At 39.1% G+C, this 18,430-nt stretch overlaps 1 protein-coding gene across 1 annotated transcript in view; it reads left to right on the top strand.

Annotated features, from left to right (window-relative positions):
* LOC117525490 (sarcoplasmic/endoplasmic reticulum calcium ATPase 2-like) overlaps positions 1 to 14,636 on the top strand; it is a 50,723-nt gene extending 36,087 nt beyond the window's left edge. Inside the window, 9 exon segments of the mRNA XM_034187347.1 lie at positions 64 to 280; positions 5,127 to 5,200; positions 5,202 to 5,334; positions 5,697 to 5,782; positions 7,169 to 7,233; positions 7,235 to 7,300; positions 7,959 to 8,076; positions 8,829 to 8,963; positions 11,337 to 14,636. Of these exon segments, the coding sequence (XP_034043238.1) occupies positions 64 to 280; positions 5,127 to 5,200; positions 5,202 to 5,334; positions 5,697 to 5,782; positions 7,169 to 7,233; positions 7,235 to 7,300; positions 7,959 to 8,076; positions 8,829 to 8,963; positions 11,337 to 11,519 (1,077 nt within the window). The 3' untranslated portion in view covers positions 11,520 to 14,636.
* The last annotated feature ends 3,794 nt before the right edge of the window (positions 14,637 to 18,430 follow it).

The following is an 18,430-nucleotide window of genomic DNA, read 5'->3' as shown; positions in this document are numbered from 1 at the left end:
GATTTATTTAATGTTGTGCCCATTGCTAACTGTGTCTTATCCCTTTCTCTCTCTCTGATTTAGACAGGTGATGGGGTGAATGATGCACCAGCACTCAAAAAGGCGGAGATCGGTATTGCTATGGGCAGCGGCACAGCTGTGGCCAAGTCGGCCTCTGAAATGATCCTGGCTGATGACAACTTCTCAACTATTGTAGCTGCTGTGGAGGAGGGCAGAGCCATTTATAACAACATGAAACAGTTCATCAGATACCTCATATCATCCAACATTGGAGAAGTGGTCTGGTTAGTAAGAGGAAAAACAAAAAGCAAAAACATTACGCTAACAGGAGTGGATACCGAAAGACCACCTCCCTCTGGCAAATAAATATAGTCAATCAATCAATCAATCAATCAATTTTTTATATAGCGCCAAATCACAACAAACAGTTGCCCCAAGGCGCTTTATATTGTAAGGCAAGGCCATACAATAATTATGTAAAACCCCAACGGTCAAAACGACCCCCTGTGAGCAAGCACTTGGCTACAGTGGGAAGGAAAAACTCCCTTTTAACAGAAGAAACCTCCAGCAGAACCAGCTCAGGGAGGGGCAGTCTTCTGCTGGGACTGGTTGGGGCTGAGGGAGAGAACCAGGAAAAAGACATGCTGGTGGAGGGGAGCAGAGATCGATCACTAATGATTAAATGCAGAGTTGTGCATATAGAGCAAAAAGAGAAAGAAACACTCAGTGCATCATGGGAACCCCCCAGCAGTCTACGTCTATAGCAGCATAACTAAGGGATGGTTCAGGGTCACCTGATCCAGCCCTAACTATAAGCTTTAGCAAAAAAGGAAAGTTTTAAGCCTAATCTTAAAAGTAGAGAGGGTGTCTGTCTCCCTGATCTGAATTGGGAGCTGGTTCCACAGGAGAGGAGCCTGAAAGCTGAAGGCTCTGCCTCCCATTCTACTCTTACAACCCTAGGAACTACAAGTAAGCCTGCAGTCTGAGAGCGAAGTGCTCTATTGGGGTGATATGGTACTACGAGGGTCCCTAAGATAAGATGGGACCGATTATTCAAAACCTTATAGTAAGAGAAAGAATTTTAAATTCTATTCTAGAATTAACAGGAAGCCAATGAAGAGAGGCCAATATGGGTGAGATATGTTCTCTCCTTCTAGTCCCCGTCAGTACCCTAGCTGCAGCATTTTGAATTAACTGAAGGCTTTTTAGGGAACTTTTAGGACAACCTGATAATAATGAATTACAATAGTCCAGCCTAGAGGAAATAATGCATGAATTAGTTTTTCAGCATCACTCTGAGACAAGACCTTTCTGATTTTAGAGATATTGCGTAAATGCAAAAAAGCAGTCCTACATATTTGTTTAATATGCGCTTGAATGACATATCCTGATCAAAAATGACTCCAAGATTTCTCACAGTATTACTAGAGGTCAGGGTAATGCCATCCAGAGTAAGGATCTGGTTAGACACCATGTTTCTAAGATTTGTGGGGCCAAGTACAATAACTTCAGTTTTATCTGAGTTTAAAAGCAGGAAATTAGAGGTCAGTCCAGTCTTTATGTCTGTAAGACCAATCCTGCAGTTTAGCTAATTGGTGTGTTCCTCTGGCTTCATGGATAGATAAAGCTGGGTATCATCTGCGTAACAATGAAAATTTAAGCAATACTGTCTAATAATACTGCCTAAGGTAAGCATGTATAAAGTGAATAAAATTGGTCCTAGCACAGAACCTTGTTGGAACTCCATAATTAACTTTAGTCTGTGAGAAGATTCCCCATTTACATGAACAAATTGTAATCTATTAGACAAATATGATCTCCAACCACCGCAGCGCAGTGCCTTTAATACCTATGGCATGCTCTAATCTCGGTAATAAAATTTTATGGTCAACAGTATCCAAAAGCAGCACTGAGGTCTAACAGAACAAGCACAGAGATGAGGTCCACTGTCCCGAGGCCATAAGAAGATCATTTGAACCTTCACTAATGCTGTTTCTGTACTATGATGAATTCTAAAAACCTGACTGAAACTCTTCAAATAGACCATTCCTCTGCAGATGATCAGTTAGCTGTTTTACAATACCCTTTCAAGAATTTTGAGAGAAAAGGAAGGTTGGAGATTGGGCCTATAATTAGCTAAGATAGCTGGGTCAAGTGATGCTTTTTAAGTAATGGTTTAATTACTGCCACCTTAAAAGCCTGTGGGACATAGCCAAATAACAAAGATAGATGATCATATTTAAGATCGAAGCATTAAATCATGTAGGGCTTCCTTGAGCAGCCTGGTAGGAATGGGGTCTAATAAACCATGTTGATGGTTTGGATGAATAACTAATGAAAATAACTCAGACAGAACAATCGGAGAGAAAGAGTCTAACCAAATACCGGCATCACTGAACGCAGCCAAAGATAACGATACGTCTTTGGGATGGTTATGAGTAATTTTTTCTCGAATAGTTAAAATTTGTTAGCAAAGAAAGTCATGAAGTCATTACTAGTTAAGTTAATGGAATACTCAGCTCAATAGAGCTTCTGACTCTTTGTCAGCCTGGCTACAGTGCTGAAAGAAACCTGGGGTCTTATTTTCTTCAATTAGTGATGAGTTAGAAAGATGTCCTAGCTTACGGAGGGCTTTTTATAGAGCAACAGACTCTTTTTCCAGGCTAAGTGGAAGATCTTCTAAAATTAGTGAGACGCCATTTCCTCTCCAACTTACGGGTTATCTGCTTTAAGCTACAGTAGTTTGTGAGTTATACCACGCTGAGGTCAGACCACTTCTGATTTAAAGCTCTCTTTTTTAGAGGAGCTTCCAGACATCCAAAGTTGTCTTCAATGAGGATGTAAAACCTATTGACGAGATACTCTATCTCACTTACAGAGTTTAGGTAGCTACTCTGCACTGTGTTGGTATATGGCATTAGAGAACATAAAGAAGGAATCATATCCTTAAACCTAGTTACACGCGCTTCTGAAAGACTTCTAGTGTAATGAAAACTTATTCCCCACTGCGGGTAGTCCATCAGAGTAAATGTAAATGTTATTAAGAAATGATCAGACAGAAGGGAGTTTTCAGGGAATACTGTTAAGTCTTCTATTTCCATACCATAAGTCAGAAACAAGATCTAAGATATGATTAAAGTGGTGGGTGGACTCATTTACTTTTTGAGCAAAGCCAATAGAGTCTAATAATAGATTAAATGCAGTGTTGAGGCTGTCATTCTCAGCATCTGTGTGGATGTTAAAATCGCCCACTATAATTATCTTATCTGAGCTAAGCACTAAGTCAGACAAAAGGTCTGAAAATTCACAGAGAACTCACAGTAACGACCAGGTGGACGATAGATAATAACAAATAAAACTGGTTTTTGGGACTTCCAATTTGGATGGACAAGACTAAGAGTCAAGCTTTCAAATGAATTAAAGCTCTGTCTGGGTTTTGATTAATAATAAGATGGAATGGAAGATTGCTGCTAATCCTCCGCCCCGGCCCGTGCTACGAGCATTCTGCAGTTAGTGTGACTCGGGGGTGTTGACTCATTTAAATAACATATTCATCTGCTGTAACAGGTTTCTGTAAGGCAGAATAAATCATATGTTGATCAATTATTATATCATTTACCAACAGGACTTAGAAGAGAGAGACCTAATGTTTAATAGACACATTTAACTGTTTTAGTATGTGGTGCAGTTGAATGTGCTATATTATTTTTTCTTTTTGAATTTTAGCTTAAATAGATTTTTGCTGGTTATGGTGGTCTGGGAGCAGGCACCGTCTCTACGGGGATGGTGGGTAATGAGGGGATGGCAGGGGGAGAGAAGCTGCAGAGAGGTGTGTAAGACTACAACTCTGCTTCCTGGTCCCAACCCTGGATAGTCACGGTTTGGAGGATCTAAGAAAATTGGCCAGATTTCTAGAAAATGAGAGCTGCTCCATCCAAAGTGGGATGGATGCCGTCTCTCCTAACAAGACCAGGTTTTCCCCAGAAGCTTTGCCAATTATCTATGAAGCCCACCTCATTTTTTTGGACACCACTCAGACAGCCAGCAATTCAAGGAGAACATGCGGCTAACATGTCACTCCCGGTCTGGATTGGGAGGGGGCCCGAGAAAACTACAGAGTCCCGACCATTGTTTTTGCAAAGTTACACACCGATTTATGTTAATTTAGTGACCTCCGATGGCGTAACCGGTGTAGGTCATTACTGCCAATGTGAATTACAATCTTACCAAATTTACGCTTAGCCTTAGCCACAGTTTCAAATTTCCTTCAATGTCGCCTGCTCTGGCCCCCGGAAGCAATTGACTAGGGTTGCTGGTGTCGCTAACTTACATTTCCTCAAAACAGAGTCGCCAATAACCAGAGTTTGATCCTCGGCGGGTAGTGTGTCGTCGAGTGGGGAAAAACGGTTAGAGATGTGAACGGGTTGCGGTGTACACGGGCTTCTGTTTAGGGCTACGCTTCCTCCTCACAGTCACCCAGATCCCGAGCAGCTTTTCCCGGCTGCTCAGGATCTGCAGGGGGTAATTAACTAGTAAGCACAGAGTGTGGACTGAAATAACAATTTTAAAAATAAAATCCAACACATATATGTCAGATTATTTCTGTATGTGCGCTTTTTTTGATCTTCCTTTGTGTTAATCCAAATCTTATGCAATTCATCAGCCTTTCCTGCAAAAATTCGGAATGGTTGAAACGTGCTGATATAAATTGGCGATTTTATGGTATGATATTGTATTGGACAGCTTTTTGCGCCTTATCGAATACCTATATGCTGCTATATCATCGCAACATATTGCAATATTTAATTTAATAATCAGCTCCTACACATACCTGTAAAAGTCAATGAAGTGTACAAAAAATAGGAACAGCCTACCAAGATGCAGTCCAAACCCCTTATTTTATTCAAAGTAGAGCTTCCCAAAATGACATCATATAACGCTGAATCACTTATGTGTCATTTATCTGGTGATTGAGTGTATTTTATTAGTTGTCACTGATAATCTGATAATCCAGTAATTTTTTGTATACTTTTAAATTATACTAGAAACTGCAGTTGTCCACAATGTTTATAGGACGACTTACACCCCTCCCTCTCTTCCATATCCCCTTTTTTCTTTTCTTTCCTTATGTATTTTCCTGACAGCTGCACTGGGAATGCCTGAAGCATTGATTCCAGTCCAGCTGTTATGGGTCAACCTAGATCACAGATGGTTTCCCGGCAACTGCACTGGGATTCAACCCTCCTGACCTGGACATCATGTCCCGCCCCCCTCGCTCTCCCAAAGAGCCTCTAATCTCCAACTGGCTGTTTTGTCGCTACCTCATCATTGGATGTGAGTCATCAACCTAAGACATGGATAATAGCTATAATTATGATTTGTGATTATAATTATTACTACAGCAGACAGATGTAGTCCTTCATCGTTCATTATCAGCATCTGTGTTAATGAGATCCTGAATTGAAGCTGTAGGTTGCAAATGAAATTCCATATTGATTCACATTCATTACTTAATGCAAGCAAATCTAAGCGTGTATGTCAAGCAACTCTAATAGTTTCTGCAATTGGGGATGTTGAGCATGGCTATAAATGTATCATTTTTATACCCTTTTAATGACTTTTATTTATATATATTCTCAGAAGGTTTTATCAAAAGGTCCAGTTCATTGTCAAATTGTACCTCTGCTTCTCTGTAGGTTACGTTGGAGCAGCCACTGTTGGAGCTGCTGCCTGGTGGTTCATGGCAGCCCACGATGGACCAAAAGTTTCCTTCTATCAACTGGTAATGCTGGAGCTCGACATCATGAAGCCGCCTCATCACTCATATGTGGTTATTTTTGGTGCTGTGTATGTGTGGGATGTGACAATACGCTTGGCTCACAAGACTAGACGATACAAGATCTTGGGTTCACGATATGAGACAAGATGATATAAAAATAGTGTTAAACACTATTTTTATGAAAACTTTGATGATGAAATGTATGACTGGAAAAAAATAGCCTTTTATATGAAACATAAAATTCAAAACAATGGAGGTGCATTTTGAAATGTTTTAACAAATCATCTTGTAATGAATGTCACTTCAGTTTTACTTTCTGCATATGACTTATCATATGTAGTAAAAAAATATGTAAGTACTCAAAGGTTTTGCCACAAGCAACTTCACAACTATTGATTTTTACTTGTTGCCATGTTTTTCATTAAAGTAGTTGCTGAATCATTATTTATTTATAAAGGAGCACAGAGCTGCAACCTTTGTCATGGTTATAGAACGTGACCTTCCGAGAGGCATGTCCATAAAAGTGACAACGGGAATTATGTCTTTAGTACATGAGTACTTCAGACTCTCATATCAGTAGTTGTTACATGACAGTTTTTTTTATGACTTTGAATATTATTTACACAAATGCTCTTTTCAGGCCAGGCCTGAACTCCAGACAAGGCCACTTGTGTATTTCCATGCCAGTACTGTGCACACTATGTGTGTGTGTGTGTGTGTGTGTGTGTGTGTGTGTGTGTGTGTGTGTGTGGGTGTGTGTGTGTGTGTGTGTGTGTGTGTGTGTGTGTGGTGTGTGTGTGTGTGTGTGTGTGTAAAAACAAATACCAGTAAATTCTGTTATATTTATTGACACCACATAATGAAAGTTTTGTTTTTTTTTAATTTTATGTCTTTATTTGTAACATTGCATTAATAAGGTCGAGTGGTAAAAGTGGCAATACTGCACAACTAACTGCCAAGTTCAAAATGAAGAGAGAATTCAGCAGAAACTTAACATTCACAGAGTAACTTTGTGAACAGTCATGACTTAAGGTAATTTTATTAGTAATGTGAAGACTGTCCATTTAAACAAAAACCCCCAGCTTTATAGGTTTAACTAAGTTGCAGTTGTGCAAACCTTTTCACTATCTGCTGATATGTGTGTCAACGTTATAAACAAAGTATTTGCATTTTAGCTTTTTTTTTTCTATTCTGTATGTAGTCCAAAACATAAGAATGTCTCAGTGGGTTTTACGACTTGTTCTGTTGAAATAAATCTGAGATTTATTGCACCTACTTGAAAACAGTTTAGATGAGGTACAAGTATGTTCCTGTTCATCACCGTTTGAGTGTGAAGAATGAGACTCATTGGTAGAAGGTATTTTATTTTGCATTCTGCTTTCTCCACAGTCCCATTACCTGCAGTGCAGTGAGGGGCATGGTGAGTTTGCTGGTTTCAGTGCTCCGTCTTTGAGTCCCTCATCCAATGACTATGGCCCTGTCTGTTCTGGTACCCATAGAGATGTGTAACGCCGTTGAACAGTGTGATAACAAAACCACTTCTACACTAACTGCACAACATATGATTCTCCTCGACTGGATGTGAATAAATAGTTTGGCAGTCACAAGGATATTCAGCCCAGTCTCACGTTTTTTGTTTTGTTTTTTTTTCGTCCTCCCGTCAGGAAATGATTAAAATTTTCATGACGGGGGTTTTTTAACTCACTATTACTAACCCTACTCCTACCCACAACCCTAACCTTAGCCATAACCTAACTCTGCTCCTTCCCCTAACCATAACGACCCCCCCCCCCCCGCACTTTTAATTACATGCAGCCATCATGGAATGAATTAGAATTAATTTGTGCTGCCATGACAAAAATTGTGCACTTTTCATGACAATATATGAACCAACAGATTAATGTTTATGTCGTGCTGCTGAATCACGACAATCTGTGAGACTGGGTTGAGCATCTTATACAGTAGTTTGTGTGAGGAAAGAAACAATTGGGGTTAAGCTACTTTTGTTTTTTTTTTATGCTATATCTCCATCTGTCTGTGAACTCATTGAAGCAGGGTTTTTGGAGGCTGTTTATTCACAGTAGGAAGGAAATTGCACTGGCCCTTAAGCAGGATTAAATGTTTAATGTGTACATGTTAAATATAGAATAGCTTGTTGTGACTTTTGTTTGCTCTCTAGTCTTTCAGAGAACCAGTCCCTGCTGAAAATGCCTCCGTGGTCAAATCCCTGGTTGGTTGGGGCCATTTGTTTATCTATGGCTCTGCACTTTCTTATTCTATATGTGGAGCCACTGCCGGTAAGACTGTGTGTGTGTGTTCTCAATGAACATGTTTGTTGTGCTTTATATATTCCACTGAAATTAGTTTACAATCTGCACTAAAATTGCTAAAAATTCATATAAGTTGTTCACCCTACAACCTTTCTCCTAATGTAGAAAAAGATTGTTGTAATAATAGTTTGCTGGTGAAGGTTTTCAGTTATTCAGGTTGTAGAAATCAAGAGGTTTCCTCTAAAGCAACTAGACTTCTTATTAATCTTCAAGGCTTTTTCTCGACTCATCCAAGGGATTTATTCAACTTTGGAAACACAAAAACAATAAAAGTCCAGTCAGGATTAAGAAAATGCAAGAAATTCAACAGGCTAAGAAGCTTGACTATCTGAGAGAGAGACTCGAGTAGAGCTGCTGCTTCTTTGCATAGAAAGGAGCCAGTTGAGGTGATTCGGGCATCTGGTGAGGATGTCTCCTGGTCATCTTCCTAGGGAGGTCTTCCAGGCATTTCCAGCTGGAAGGAAGCCCCTCGGAAGCCCCGTAACACATTAGAGAGATTATATTTGCCATCTCACATGGGAACACCTTGGAATCTCCTGGAAAATGTTATAGGACTTGAATAAGGAAAGGGAAGCATGGGACGAGCCATTTAATTTGCTGCCACCACAACCTGAACCCAGATAAGCGGCAGAAAGTGAATGAATGAATGAAGAAATTCAAATGTTTTAAAGAGAACTGCTATACAAACATAAACAAATTTCTGCTTCTTGTCTTTTCAGGTCATATTTCAGATACGTCCTCTGTCATGGCCTCAGTGGGTCGTGGTGTTGAAGATGTCATTGCCTGTTATCTTGTTGGACGAGGTCCTCAAGTTCTTCGCCCGCAACTACATCGAGCCAGGAAACCAAACCCAGGTCTGGATGATCTTATTACCTAATAAAACTAAAAAGTCAGGAAGGCTGACACAACTGAATTTCCAGCAAGTAAAAAAAATGGAAACGAAAACCGTGAATATTTTCTGAGGTGTAACATCTTCGGGTACAGTGGATTAAAATATAGACATATTACAACCCCTGGCAATAATTATGGAATCACCGGCCTTGGAGGATGTTCATTCAGTTGTTTAATTTTGTAGAAAAAAAGCAGATCACAGACATCACACAAAACTAAAGTCATTTCAAATGGCAACTTTCTGGCTTTAAGAAACACTATAAGAAATCAAGAATAAAAATTGTGGCAGTCAGTAACGGTTACTTTTTTAGACCAAGCAGATGGAAAAAATATGGAATCACTCAATTCTGAGGAATAAATTGTGGAATCACCCTGTACATTTTCATCCCCAAAACTAACACCTGCATCGAATCAGATCTGCTCGTTAGTCTGCATCTAAAAAGGAGTGATCATACCTTGGAGAGCTGTTGCACCAAGTGGACTGACATGAATCATGGCTCCAACACGAGAGATGTCATTTGAAACAAAGGAGAGGATTATCAAACTCTTAAAAGAGGGTAAATCATCACGCAATGTTGCAAAAGATGTTGGTTGTTCACAGTCAGCTGTGTCTAAACTCTGGACCAAATACAAACAACATGGGAAGGTTGTTAAAGGCAAACATACTGGTAGACCAAGGTAGACATCACAGCGTCAAGACAGAAAACTTAAAGCAATATGTCTCAAAAATCGAAAATGCACAACAAAACAAATGAGGAACGAATGGGAGGAAACTGGAGTCAACATCTGTGACCGAACTGTAAGAAACCGCCTAAAGGAAATGGGATTTACATACAGAAAAGCTAAACGAAAGCCATCATTAACACCTAAACAGAAAAAACAAGGTTACAATGGGCTAAGGAAAAGCAATCGTGGACTGTGGATGACTGGATGAAAGTCATATTCAGTGATGAATCTCGAATCTGCATTGGGCAAGGTGATGATGCTGGAACTTTGTTTGGTGCCGTTCCAATGAGATTTATAAGATGACTGCCTGAAGAGAAATGTAAATGTCCACAGTCATTGATGATATGGGGCTGCATGTCAGGTAAAAGCATTGGGGAGATGGCTGTCATTACATCATCAATAAATGCACAAGTTTACGTTGATATTTTGGACACTTTTCTTATCCCATCAGTTGAAAGGATGTTTGGGGATGATGAAATCATTTTTCAAGATGATAATGCATCTTGCCATAGAGCAAAAACTGTGAAAACATTCCTTGCAAAAAGACACATAGGGTCAATGTCATGGCCTGCAAATAGTCCGGATCTTAATCCAATTGAAAATCTTTGGTGGAAGTTGAAGAAAATGGTCCATGACAAGGCTCCAACCTGCAAAGCTGATCTGGAAACAGCAATCAGAGAAAGTTGGAGCCAGATTGATGAAGAGTACTGTTTGTCACTCATTAAGTCCATGCCTGAGACTGCAAGCTGTTATAAAAGCCAGAGGTGGTGCAACAAAATACTAGTGATGTGTTGGAGCTTTCTTTTGTTTTTCATGATTCCATAATTTTTTCCTCAGAATTGAGTGATTCCATATTTTTTTTTTTTTTTTTTCCCCTCTGCTTGGTCTAAAAAAGTAACCGTTACTGACTGCCACAATTTTTTTTCCTGATTTCTTATAGTGTTTCTTAAAGCCAGAAAGTTGCCATTTGAAACGACTTTAGTTTTGTGTCATGTCTGTGATCTGCTTTTTTCTACAAAATTAAACAACTGAATGAACATCCTCCGAGGCGGGTGATTCCATAATTTTTGCCAGGGGTTGTATAATATCATCTGTTTTTGGTTGCACTTTAATGGTGTATTTATGTGTTGCCACCAGAGGAAAGACACAGTTGCCGTCTTAATTGGACTGACTTCAGTGTTGTCAGAGACAAGCTTGTACTTGTCACTCGCAGTGTCCAAACATGCGTGTGAAGTGACACTTATCTTCTACCTGTGGTTACCACTGTGAACCATCCTGATGATGTTTATTTCCTTGGAAAACTTTAATGAGCTGCTTTCATCAGGTTGCCCTGTGACAGCCTCACTGAAGGAGAGAGAGAATGTGACCGATTGGGGAGATGCTGATTATTCCACCCAAGCCTTGATTTATCTTCATGTTCATCCAGATTTTGTCCAAAGAGTGCTATTTTGTGTATAATAATAATCATTACGCTTTGATCATTATCTATTTTGAGATAAACTTCGAAGATGTTCAAATATTTTCTCTTGAACTGCTTCTGCAGAAGTTATTTATTTGTATCAGATTTTGATCTGCGTGTAACCCTTGTTATTACTTTCCCTCCTAAACAGATATTTGAAGACGATCTGGAAAGGAGACATGCGATGGCCAGTTTGGGCTTTATCAACGCATTGACGATGAAGCTGCGTCTGGCAGTAAAGGGTGTGTCCTGGGCGTTCGTCCTGATAGCTGCACCACTGTTGTTCTGGATCTTCAGTTTGGACTCTGATATTACCAACATCTTCTGGGAGTGATGGGAGTAAATCCATAACAGGAAGAGTGGAATGTAGTGAACAGAGTGACAGGGGGGTCAAAGGCAAACCGTAGTGAAAAGATAACGCAAGATCCAGTGGTGGCAAACAACATGCAGAGGAGAATGGGTGTATGTGAGCTGGAGGTGGGAAGATTTACAGAAACAAGAAACAAACACAGACATACTTTGCTGAGAAGCTTTAAAGAAAGAGCGAAAGAGTGCAATGTTTCACCAAAAGACAATCGGTTTAATAAGAGGTGCTGTGTGTAACAGTTCATTTTAGAAAGGTCTGAGGCAGCAATTTATCTTCATTCCATTGATATTTTCCCTGTGTGGTTTATGTATCTGGTCAACCTTCTTCTTGTTAAGAAGATGAATCTTTATTTATGTAAGAAAGAGACCCAGGCTGAGTAGAAATCCATACAGCATGCATTGTGTAAGATTTATGAATGGAGAAGTTCTGGCTTTATTTATTAACATTGACAAGAAAATGTCCTTGTAGCAGGGGACATAAAAAAAAACAAGGATTTTCCTTTAAGTTGTCTTATATGGCATTTTACATATTAATATTATAGCCAACAACTATTTTCTGTGTAAAGAATTAGAGGCTTCAAAGTGTCCTGTGCAGAAAATGTAATTATTATAATTTTTTTATGTCCATGGTTTACATTCCCAGTCTGGCTTTGTATGCATGTTTAGTCCATCTGATGTCAGCATGTGCACATTTCGTACATGTGCGGTCTGCCCTGTGAAACCATTACTCTTCTATATATAAACAAACAGTAGTACTCACTACTCACCACTTAGCTGTTAAATTCTTTTCATGAGTGTGGATGTCAGTGACGTCGCAGAAATATGTCAAAAACAAGACAAACTGTAACATTTTGAGGTTAAAAATGCATCTGGCTAAGGACGTGGTTCGGCGAAAGTCCACATACATCTGGCTTTTCCCATAAAGAGAGCTGTTTGACCTGTTTAAGGGCTCCAGCTGCCATTCCTTCTTGTTGAAAAGGAAGGGTTGAGGAGGAGTGGCAGAATCTTTGTTCTAAAAATAAAGCTGTTGTGACATCTAGTGGCAAAAAAATTGAATTGGAGCAACTTTTATGATACATGTGGACACTTCGAAGGTAGCACAAATATAAATAACTGCTGTCTGTTGTGCTACAATATAAAAGCAGCCACTGAAAGTATAAAAGCATAAACCATAAGAAGGTAAAACAATCAGCTCCTACCTCGGTTACTTGAGATGGACATAAATCAATTAAAGTAGTAAAGAAAAGGGAGAATGCTCATCTTCACATGAACACAGTGAACTAAGAAGCCAACAGAAATTGCAATATTAAAACTGACTTTTTAAAAAAAAAAAAAAGCATATCTCTGTCAATTGCAAAGATGTTGCTTAATTTTACACAACATATTGCTCATAGTTTGCGCATTTAACTATAGTCCTGTAGATACTCAACTTAATGCACTTGCAGTTTAAATTGGAAAAATTACATCCTTCCTGGTTTGTGAAACATTATTCAACAGCAGGTTTGAGATAATATTTTGTGGCTATAAATTGAAGTGATTGGCCAAAAAAAAAAAAAAACGTCCAAACAACCACACATATATCTCTAATTCCCACACTCTTACTGTAAGTCACAAATTATGAAACCAGTTCATCAAATGTACAAAACACTAATCAGACATTGTCATATCGCTGCATTGCAAAAACATGTCAGTCTGTTCAGGAGGTTTTGTTAGTTTCCTTGTAGATATAACAAATGCACAAAACATTTATCCTCTGAAATGAGGTTGTCAGCAAGTCATATTCAGAATGCATGTCAATGCATCAAAAACATGAGTGGAAATTGAGCCTTATTGCAATTATGTGCTTCTGAAGAACAACTTACTCAGCTGTGAAGTGTCTCCTGTCTGTCACTTGGTCCCAAAGTGCATTTAGTTGTCTGCAACTGCAAAATCAGGGCCTAAAATCATCTTGATTTGTAGTTTGATGAAGCATTTGGAAAGCTGGTTTTGTCTGAATATTCCTTAACTTTGTTCAGTCAACATCATTGCAGAATCACCATAATGGGATATAAGCCATCACGCTAAACTTGCAACTGATTGCATTGATTTTCCTTTAAAATATTTGATATGACATTTTATACTTGTATTTATGTTTGCAGGTTATGACCATTAGCTGTTTTTTAAAATGTAGTTTTAAAAAAACCCACAGCACTTTTCTTAAGATGGGTTCTCATTGCAGATTTTTAACACAATTAAAATTTGTGGCACAAAAAATTCCAATCACAGCCTGAAATGGGGTGTAATAGGCTTTAATAGGTGATAAAAGTGGTGTTGTAGGTTATTTTGAGACATGTTCAAAGAATTTGTGATGTGGGGACACATCATGATCCAAAACATTGAATAGTTAGATGCATTCTGTGCAGATAACGGGGGGTAATATTTAGTAAAAATCAGGACGTGAGCGGTACGAGCAGTCAGTGTGTGTGTGTCTGCTGTGCGGTCAGAGACGCATTGTTCATTCACCTCTTTAAATCAAATACAATATACATCCATAATCACATTAAAAGCATGTTGCACTCTTCAGCAGGACAGCGTTGAGATGTTAATTAATGCATTTTAGCGTTACACACAGACTGTGATGAGTACCGTTGTGCACATGCCCTGAAGCTCTCGTGTCACGGGGCTGAGTTCAGGTTTGTGTAGTCTGCATTAACCTCTTTTATAATAATATGACACACTGCTATGATAGTAAATCAGGCCAGATTTCCTCATTTTTGGAATTGGGGAAGCAATTGGGGCCAAAAATCTGCAGTGGGAGGCCACTTTTATTCAGTGTGTCATGAAGAACACAGCCAGTGCATTTCAACAAACAGCAGTAACACATACTGAATGAACCTGAAACCGCAGCTCTTTCAGATTACTGTGACAACACTGAAAAATGTTTTCTGTCTATAAATTTTGTTCATTTCAGAAGTAGCCTTTATAAATGGCTCCATTCAGTTCCCTTTTTAATATCAAACAACTTTCCTCAAAGCTGTGTTCAGTTGTTTGCGTGTAACAGCAGGCACAATCTTTCAGCTTTCCATCCTCTGCCTCCCTCACAAAATTAATCACAGAAATCCCATTTCACTTGCTGTCCACTTTTCAATTTCCGACACAGCTCTGTATTTCAGTGCACCATTTGGAACCAGTTGGGATACTTCCCATATTGGTGTAATGTCATTCCTGCAGCCCTTCCTGACATATGACTGACTATATAGGTATCACTTTAGCATTCTGCCATTTATCCTCATTTGTTCTTTTGTATTTGGAGTCTTTGCCTTGTATTTCATGCATTTAAAGCTGCAGTGTGAAGGATTTAGGAGTGTTTATGTGCAGAAATGGGATATGGCATTTATAACCGTCTGTTCATGAGTGTATACCTGCAAGAATTAATCCCTTATTTTTTCATGACCTCACAATGAGCCCTTTATATCTACATGAGAATGCGCCCCCTCATGGAGGCCACCATGTTGTAGCACCAGGTTGATAATGTTAAAAGGACATGCATGCTCTGTGTTTTGCAGAATGACCAGAAAACTGAAGAAAATAGTAGTGGAATTGATTGCTTCCCTGTACACTTTATATCTACATGAGAATGCGCCCCCTCATGGAGGCCACCATGTTGTAGCACCAGGTTGATAATGTAAAAAGGACATGCATGCTCTGTGTTTTGCAGAATGACCAGAAAACTGAAGAAAATAGTAGTGGAATTGATTGCTTCCCTGTACACTGTCTACTGGTTGCTTGTGCAGGCTCACTAGTTTATGAACCCTCATCTATATGAAATGGGAGGATCATACATATATTGATTATGACAAGAGAAGGACAAGTGTGCACAAATTCCTGTCGCCAAAGAAGTGAAAACATGAAACAATATTGTGACCAGTGATGGTATAATGCAGTTTGCATCCTCGCCACTAGATGACATTGTTAGGAACTTGTTTGGTAAAATGAAACAAAAATAAACACGGGAGAAATTCTTCAAGTGTGAGCAACTTCATTTATTCTCTAAATCTGATTATTCCAGTTAAGAGTCACAGGGCCGTATGCCAACATCTGTTTGTCAGTTGCTCACGCAGCGCCACTCGTATATAATTTCTAAACTGAGAGGCCACATACCTGTTGGGAAATAAGGCAATGAATCCTGATCATGCCATAGGTATTAAAGGCACTGCGCTGCGGTGGTTTGAATCATATTTGTCTAATAGATTACAATTTGTTCATGTAAATGGGGAATCTTCTTCACAGACTAAAGTTAATTATGGAGTTCCACAAGGTTCTGTGCTAGGACCAATTTTATTCACTTTATACATGCTTCCCTTAGGCAGTATTATTAGACGGCATTGCTTAAATTTTCATTGTTACGCAGATGATACCCAGCTTTATCTATCCATGAAGCCAGAGGACACACACCAATTAGCTAAACTGCAGGATTGTCTTACAGACATAAAGACATGGATGACCTCTAATTTCCTGCTTTTAAACTCAGATAAAACTGAAGTTATTGTACTTGGCCCCACAAATCTTAGAAACATGGTGTCTAACCAGATCCTTACTCTGGATGGCATTACCCTGACCTCTAGTAATACTGTGAGAAATCTTGGAGTCATTTTTGATCAGGATATGTCATTCAAAGCGCATATTAAACAAATATGTAGGACTGCATTTACGCAATATCTCTAAAATCAGAAAGGTCTTGTCTCAGAGTGATGCTGAAAAACTAATTCATGCATTTATTTCCTCTAGGCTGGACTATTGTAATTCATTATTATCAGGTTGTCCTAAAAGTTCCCTAAAAAGCCTTCAGTTAATTCAAAATGCTGCAGCTAGAGTACTGACGGGGACTAGAAGGAGAGAGCATATCTCACCCATATTGGCCTCTCTTCATTGGCTTCCTGTTAATTCGCTCTCAGACTGCAGGCTTACTTGTAGTTCCTAGGGTTTGTAAGAGTAGAATGGGAGGCAGAGCCTTCAGCTTTCAGGCTCCTCTCCTGTGGAACCAGCTCCCAATTCAGATCAGGGAGACAGACACCCTCTCTACTTTTAAGATTAGGCTTAAAACTTTCCTTTTTGCTAAAGCTTATAGTTAGGGCTGGATCAGGTGACCCTGAACCATCCCTTAGTTATGCTGCTATAGACGTAGACTGCTGGGGGTTCCCATGATGCACTGTTTCTTTCTCTTTTTGCTCTGTATGCACCACTCTGCATTTAATCATTAGTGATCGATCTCTGCTCCCCTCCACAGCATGTCTTTTTCCTGGTTCTCTCCCTCAGCCCCAACCAGTCCCAGCAGAAGACTGCCCCTCCCTGAGCCTGGTTCTGCTGGAGGTTTCTTCCTGTTAAAAGGGAGTTTTTCCTTCCCACTGTAGCCAAGTGCTTGCTCACAGGGGGTCGTTTTGACCGTTGGGGTTTTACATAATTATTGTATGGCCTTGCCTTACAATATAAAGCGCCTTGGGGCAACTGTTTGTTGTGATTTGGCGCTATATAAAAAAATTGATTGATTGATTGATTGATCAGAAATCCAGTCTACACTAATTCATATGGGGTCATTAGTTATGTTGCAACAACTGCTCACTTCCCATTTGATCGTCTCTTTATAAAGACAATCAATGACATGGAAACACAGTAGGGAAAAAGGAAGTAATCCAAAACAGTCCTGTCAAATTCTGCACTGCTTTAGTAACGTTTGCATCCAATCCTTAGTAAGGAGCTAATTGGAGGGTTTAAGCATAATTACTAGTATGGTTAACTTGACTGAACAAAAAGCTTGATTATTGGCTATGGGGAAGTGGTATTGTTATTATTAGTAATAATTTCAGGAAGACATTACGAGTCACACCTGTGACAGTTGTCAGATCGTAGCATGAACATGATAAAGGTTGACAGATGGGTAACAACTTAAAGGAAATGTAAAAGGTCTTAAGAGTGCACCTTGGCATTAAGTCTTGTGTGTGTGTGTGTGTATATATATATATATATATTTTTTTTTTTTTTTTTGTGTGGAGCCAGTTTGAATTTGCATTTTGATTTGGAACAAGTTTTATGCTGGATGCCCTTCCTTGTATTAGTGCTCCTAAATTTGACCTGGGAACCTTTTTTAGAAACAAATGCACTAACTGCTACAACAACAGAATACCGCTGGAGGTGTTGAACAGTTATTCCAAAAGACTGTCCCTCATTTGTTTTTTGGTGATGCTGGCGATGAGCGTGGTCTAACGCATCGGCCCAAAACCTCCTGTAGGTTTCAGGTTTTTAAGTCCTGATGTTTGTGTTTTAATACACTCCACAGGGCACGACTGGCTCTTAGTTAACTATAGCACGTAGTGGACTTGTGTGGAAGCTTCTGCGTTTGTTGTATTTCCCCACTCATTTACTCAGGTTTACGTTTAATTAGATATCGGTTTGTACATGCAGCCTGTGTAACATGACAGAATGGATTCATAGTTCTTCTGAGTAAGGCTTTAAAGTACTGTATTGGTTTTCTTTGCACACACTTATTTTTTAAATTCAGTTTAAATTTTTTAGAAACCTGTTTCACATTTTTGAATATGTTTATTTTAGCTATTTCGCTGTTTTTGTTATTATTATTTTTAAATAGGCATTTTGAAATAAAATTAGCATTTTGGAGATGTGGCCATTTACCAGAAATGTAAATTCAAAGTTTAAAAAAAAAACACATGCCTTTCGAATGTTGCAGTCAGTTTTGTGAGCATCATAGACACAATTTTAAATTCACAATTGGTCAATAAAACCACAGGCCCCCCCCACACACACACACACACACACACACACAAAGATATAGCTTTACTTTAGTCACTGCTGCTGCTGTAATATGTTGTTTATTCCTCATTGTTA

This window comes from Thalassophryne amazonica, chromosome 15 (genome assembly GCF_902500255.1).
Source record: "Thalassophryne amazonica chromosome 15, fThaAma1.1, whole genome shotgun sequence".
In the NCBI taxonomy this organism is placed as follows: Eukaryota; Metazoa; Chordata; class Actinopteri; order Batrachoidiformes; family Batrachoididae; genus Thalassophryne; species Thalassophryne amazonica.
Note: the sequence above shows the minus strand (reverse complement) of the source record. Positions and strands in the feature narration are given on the sequence as shown.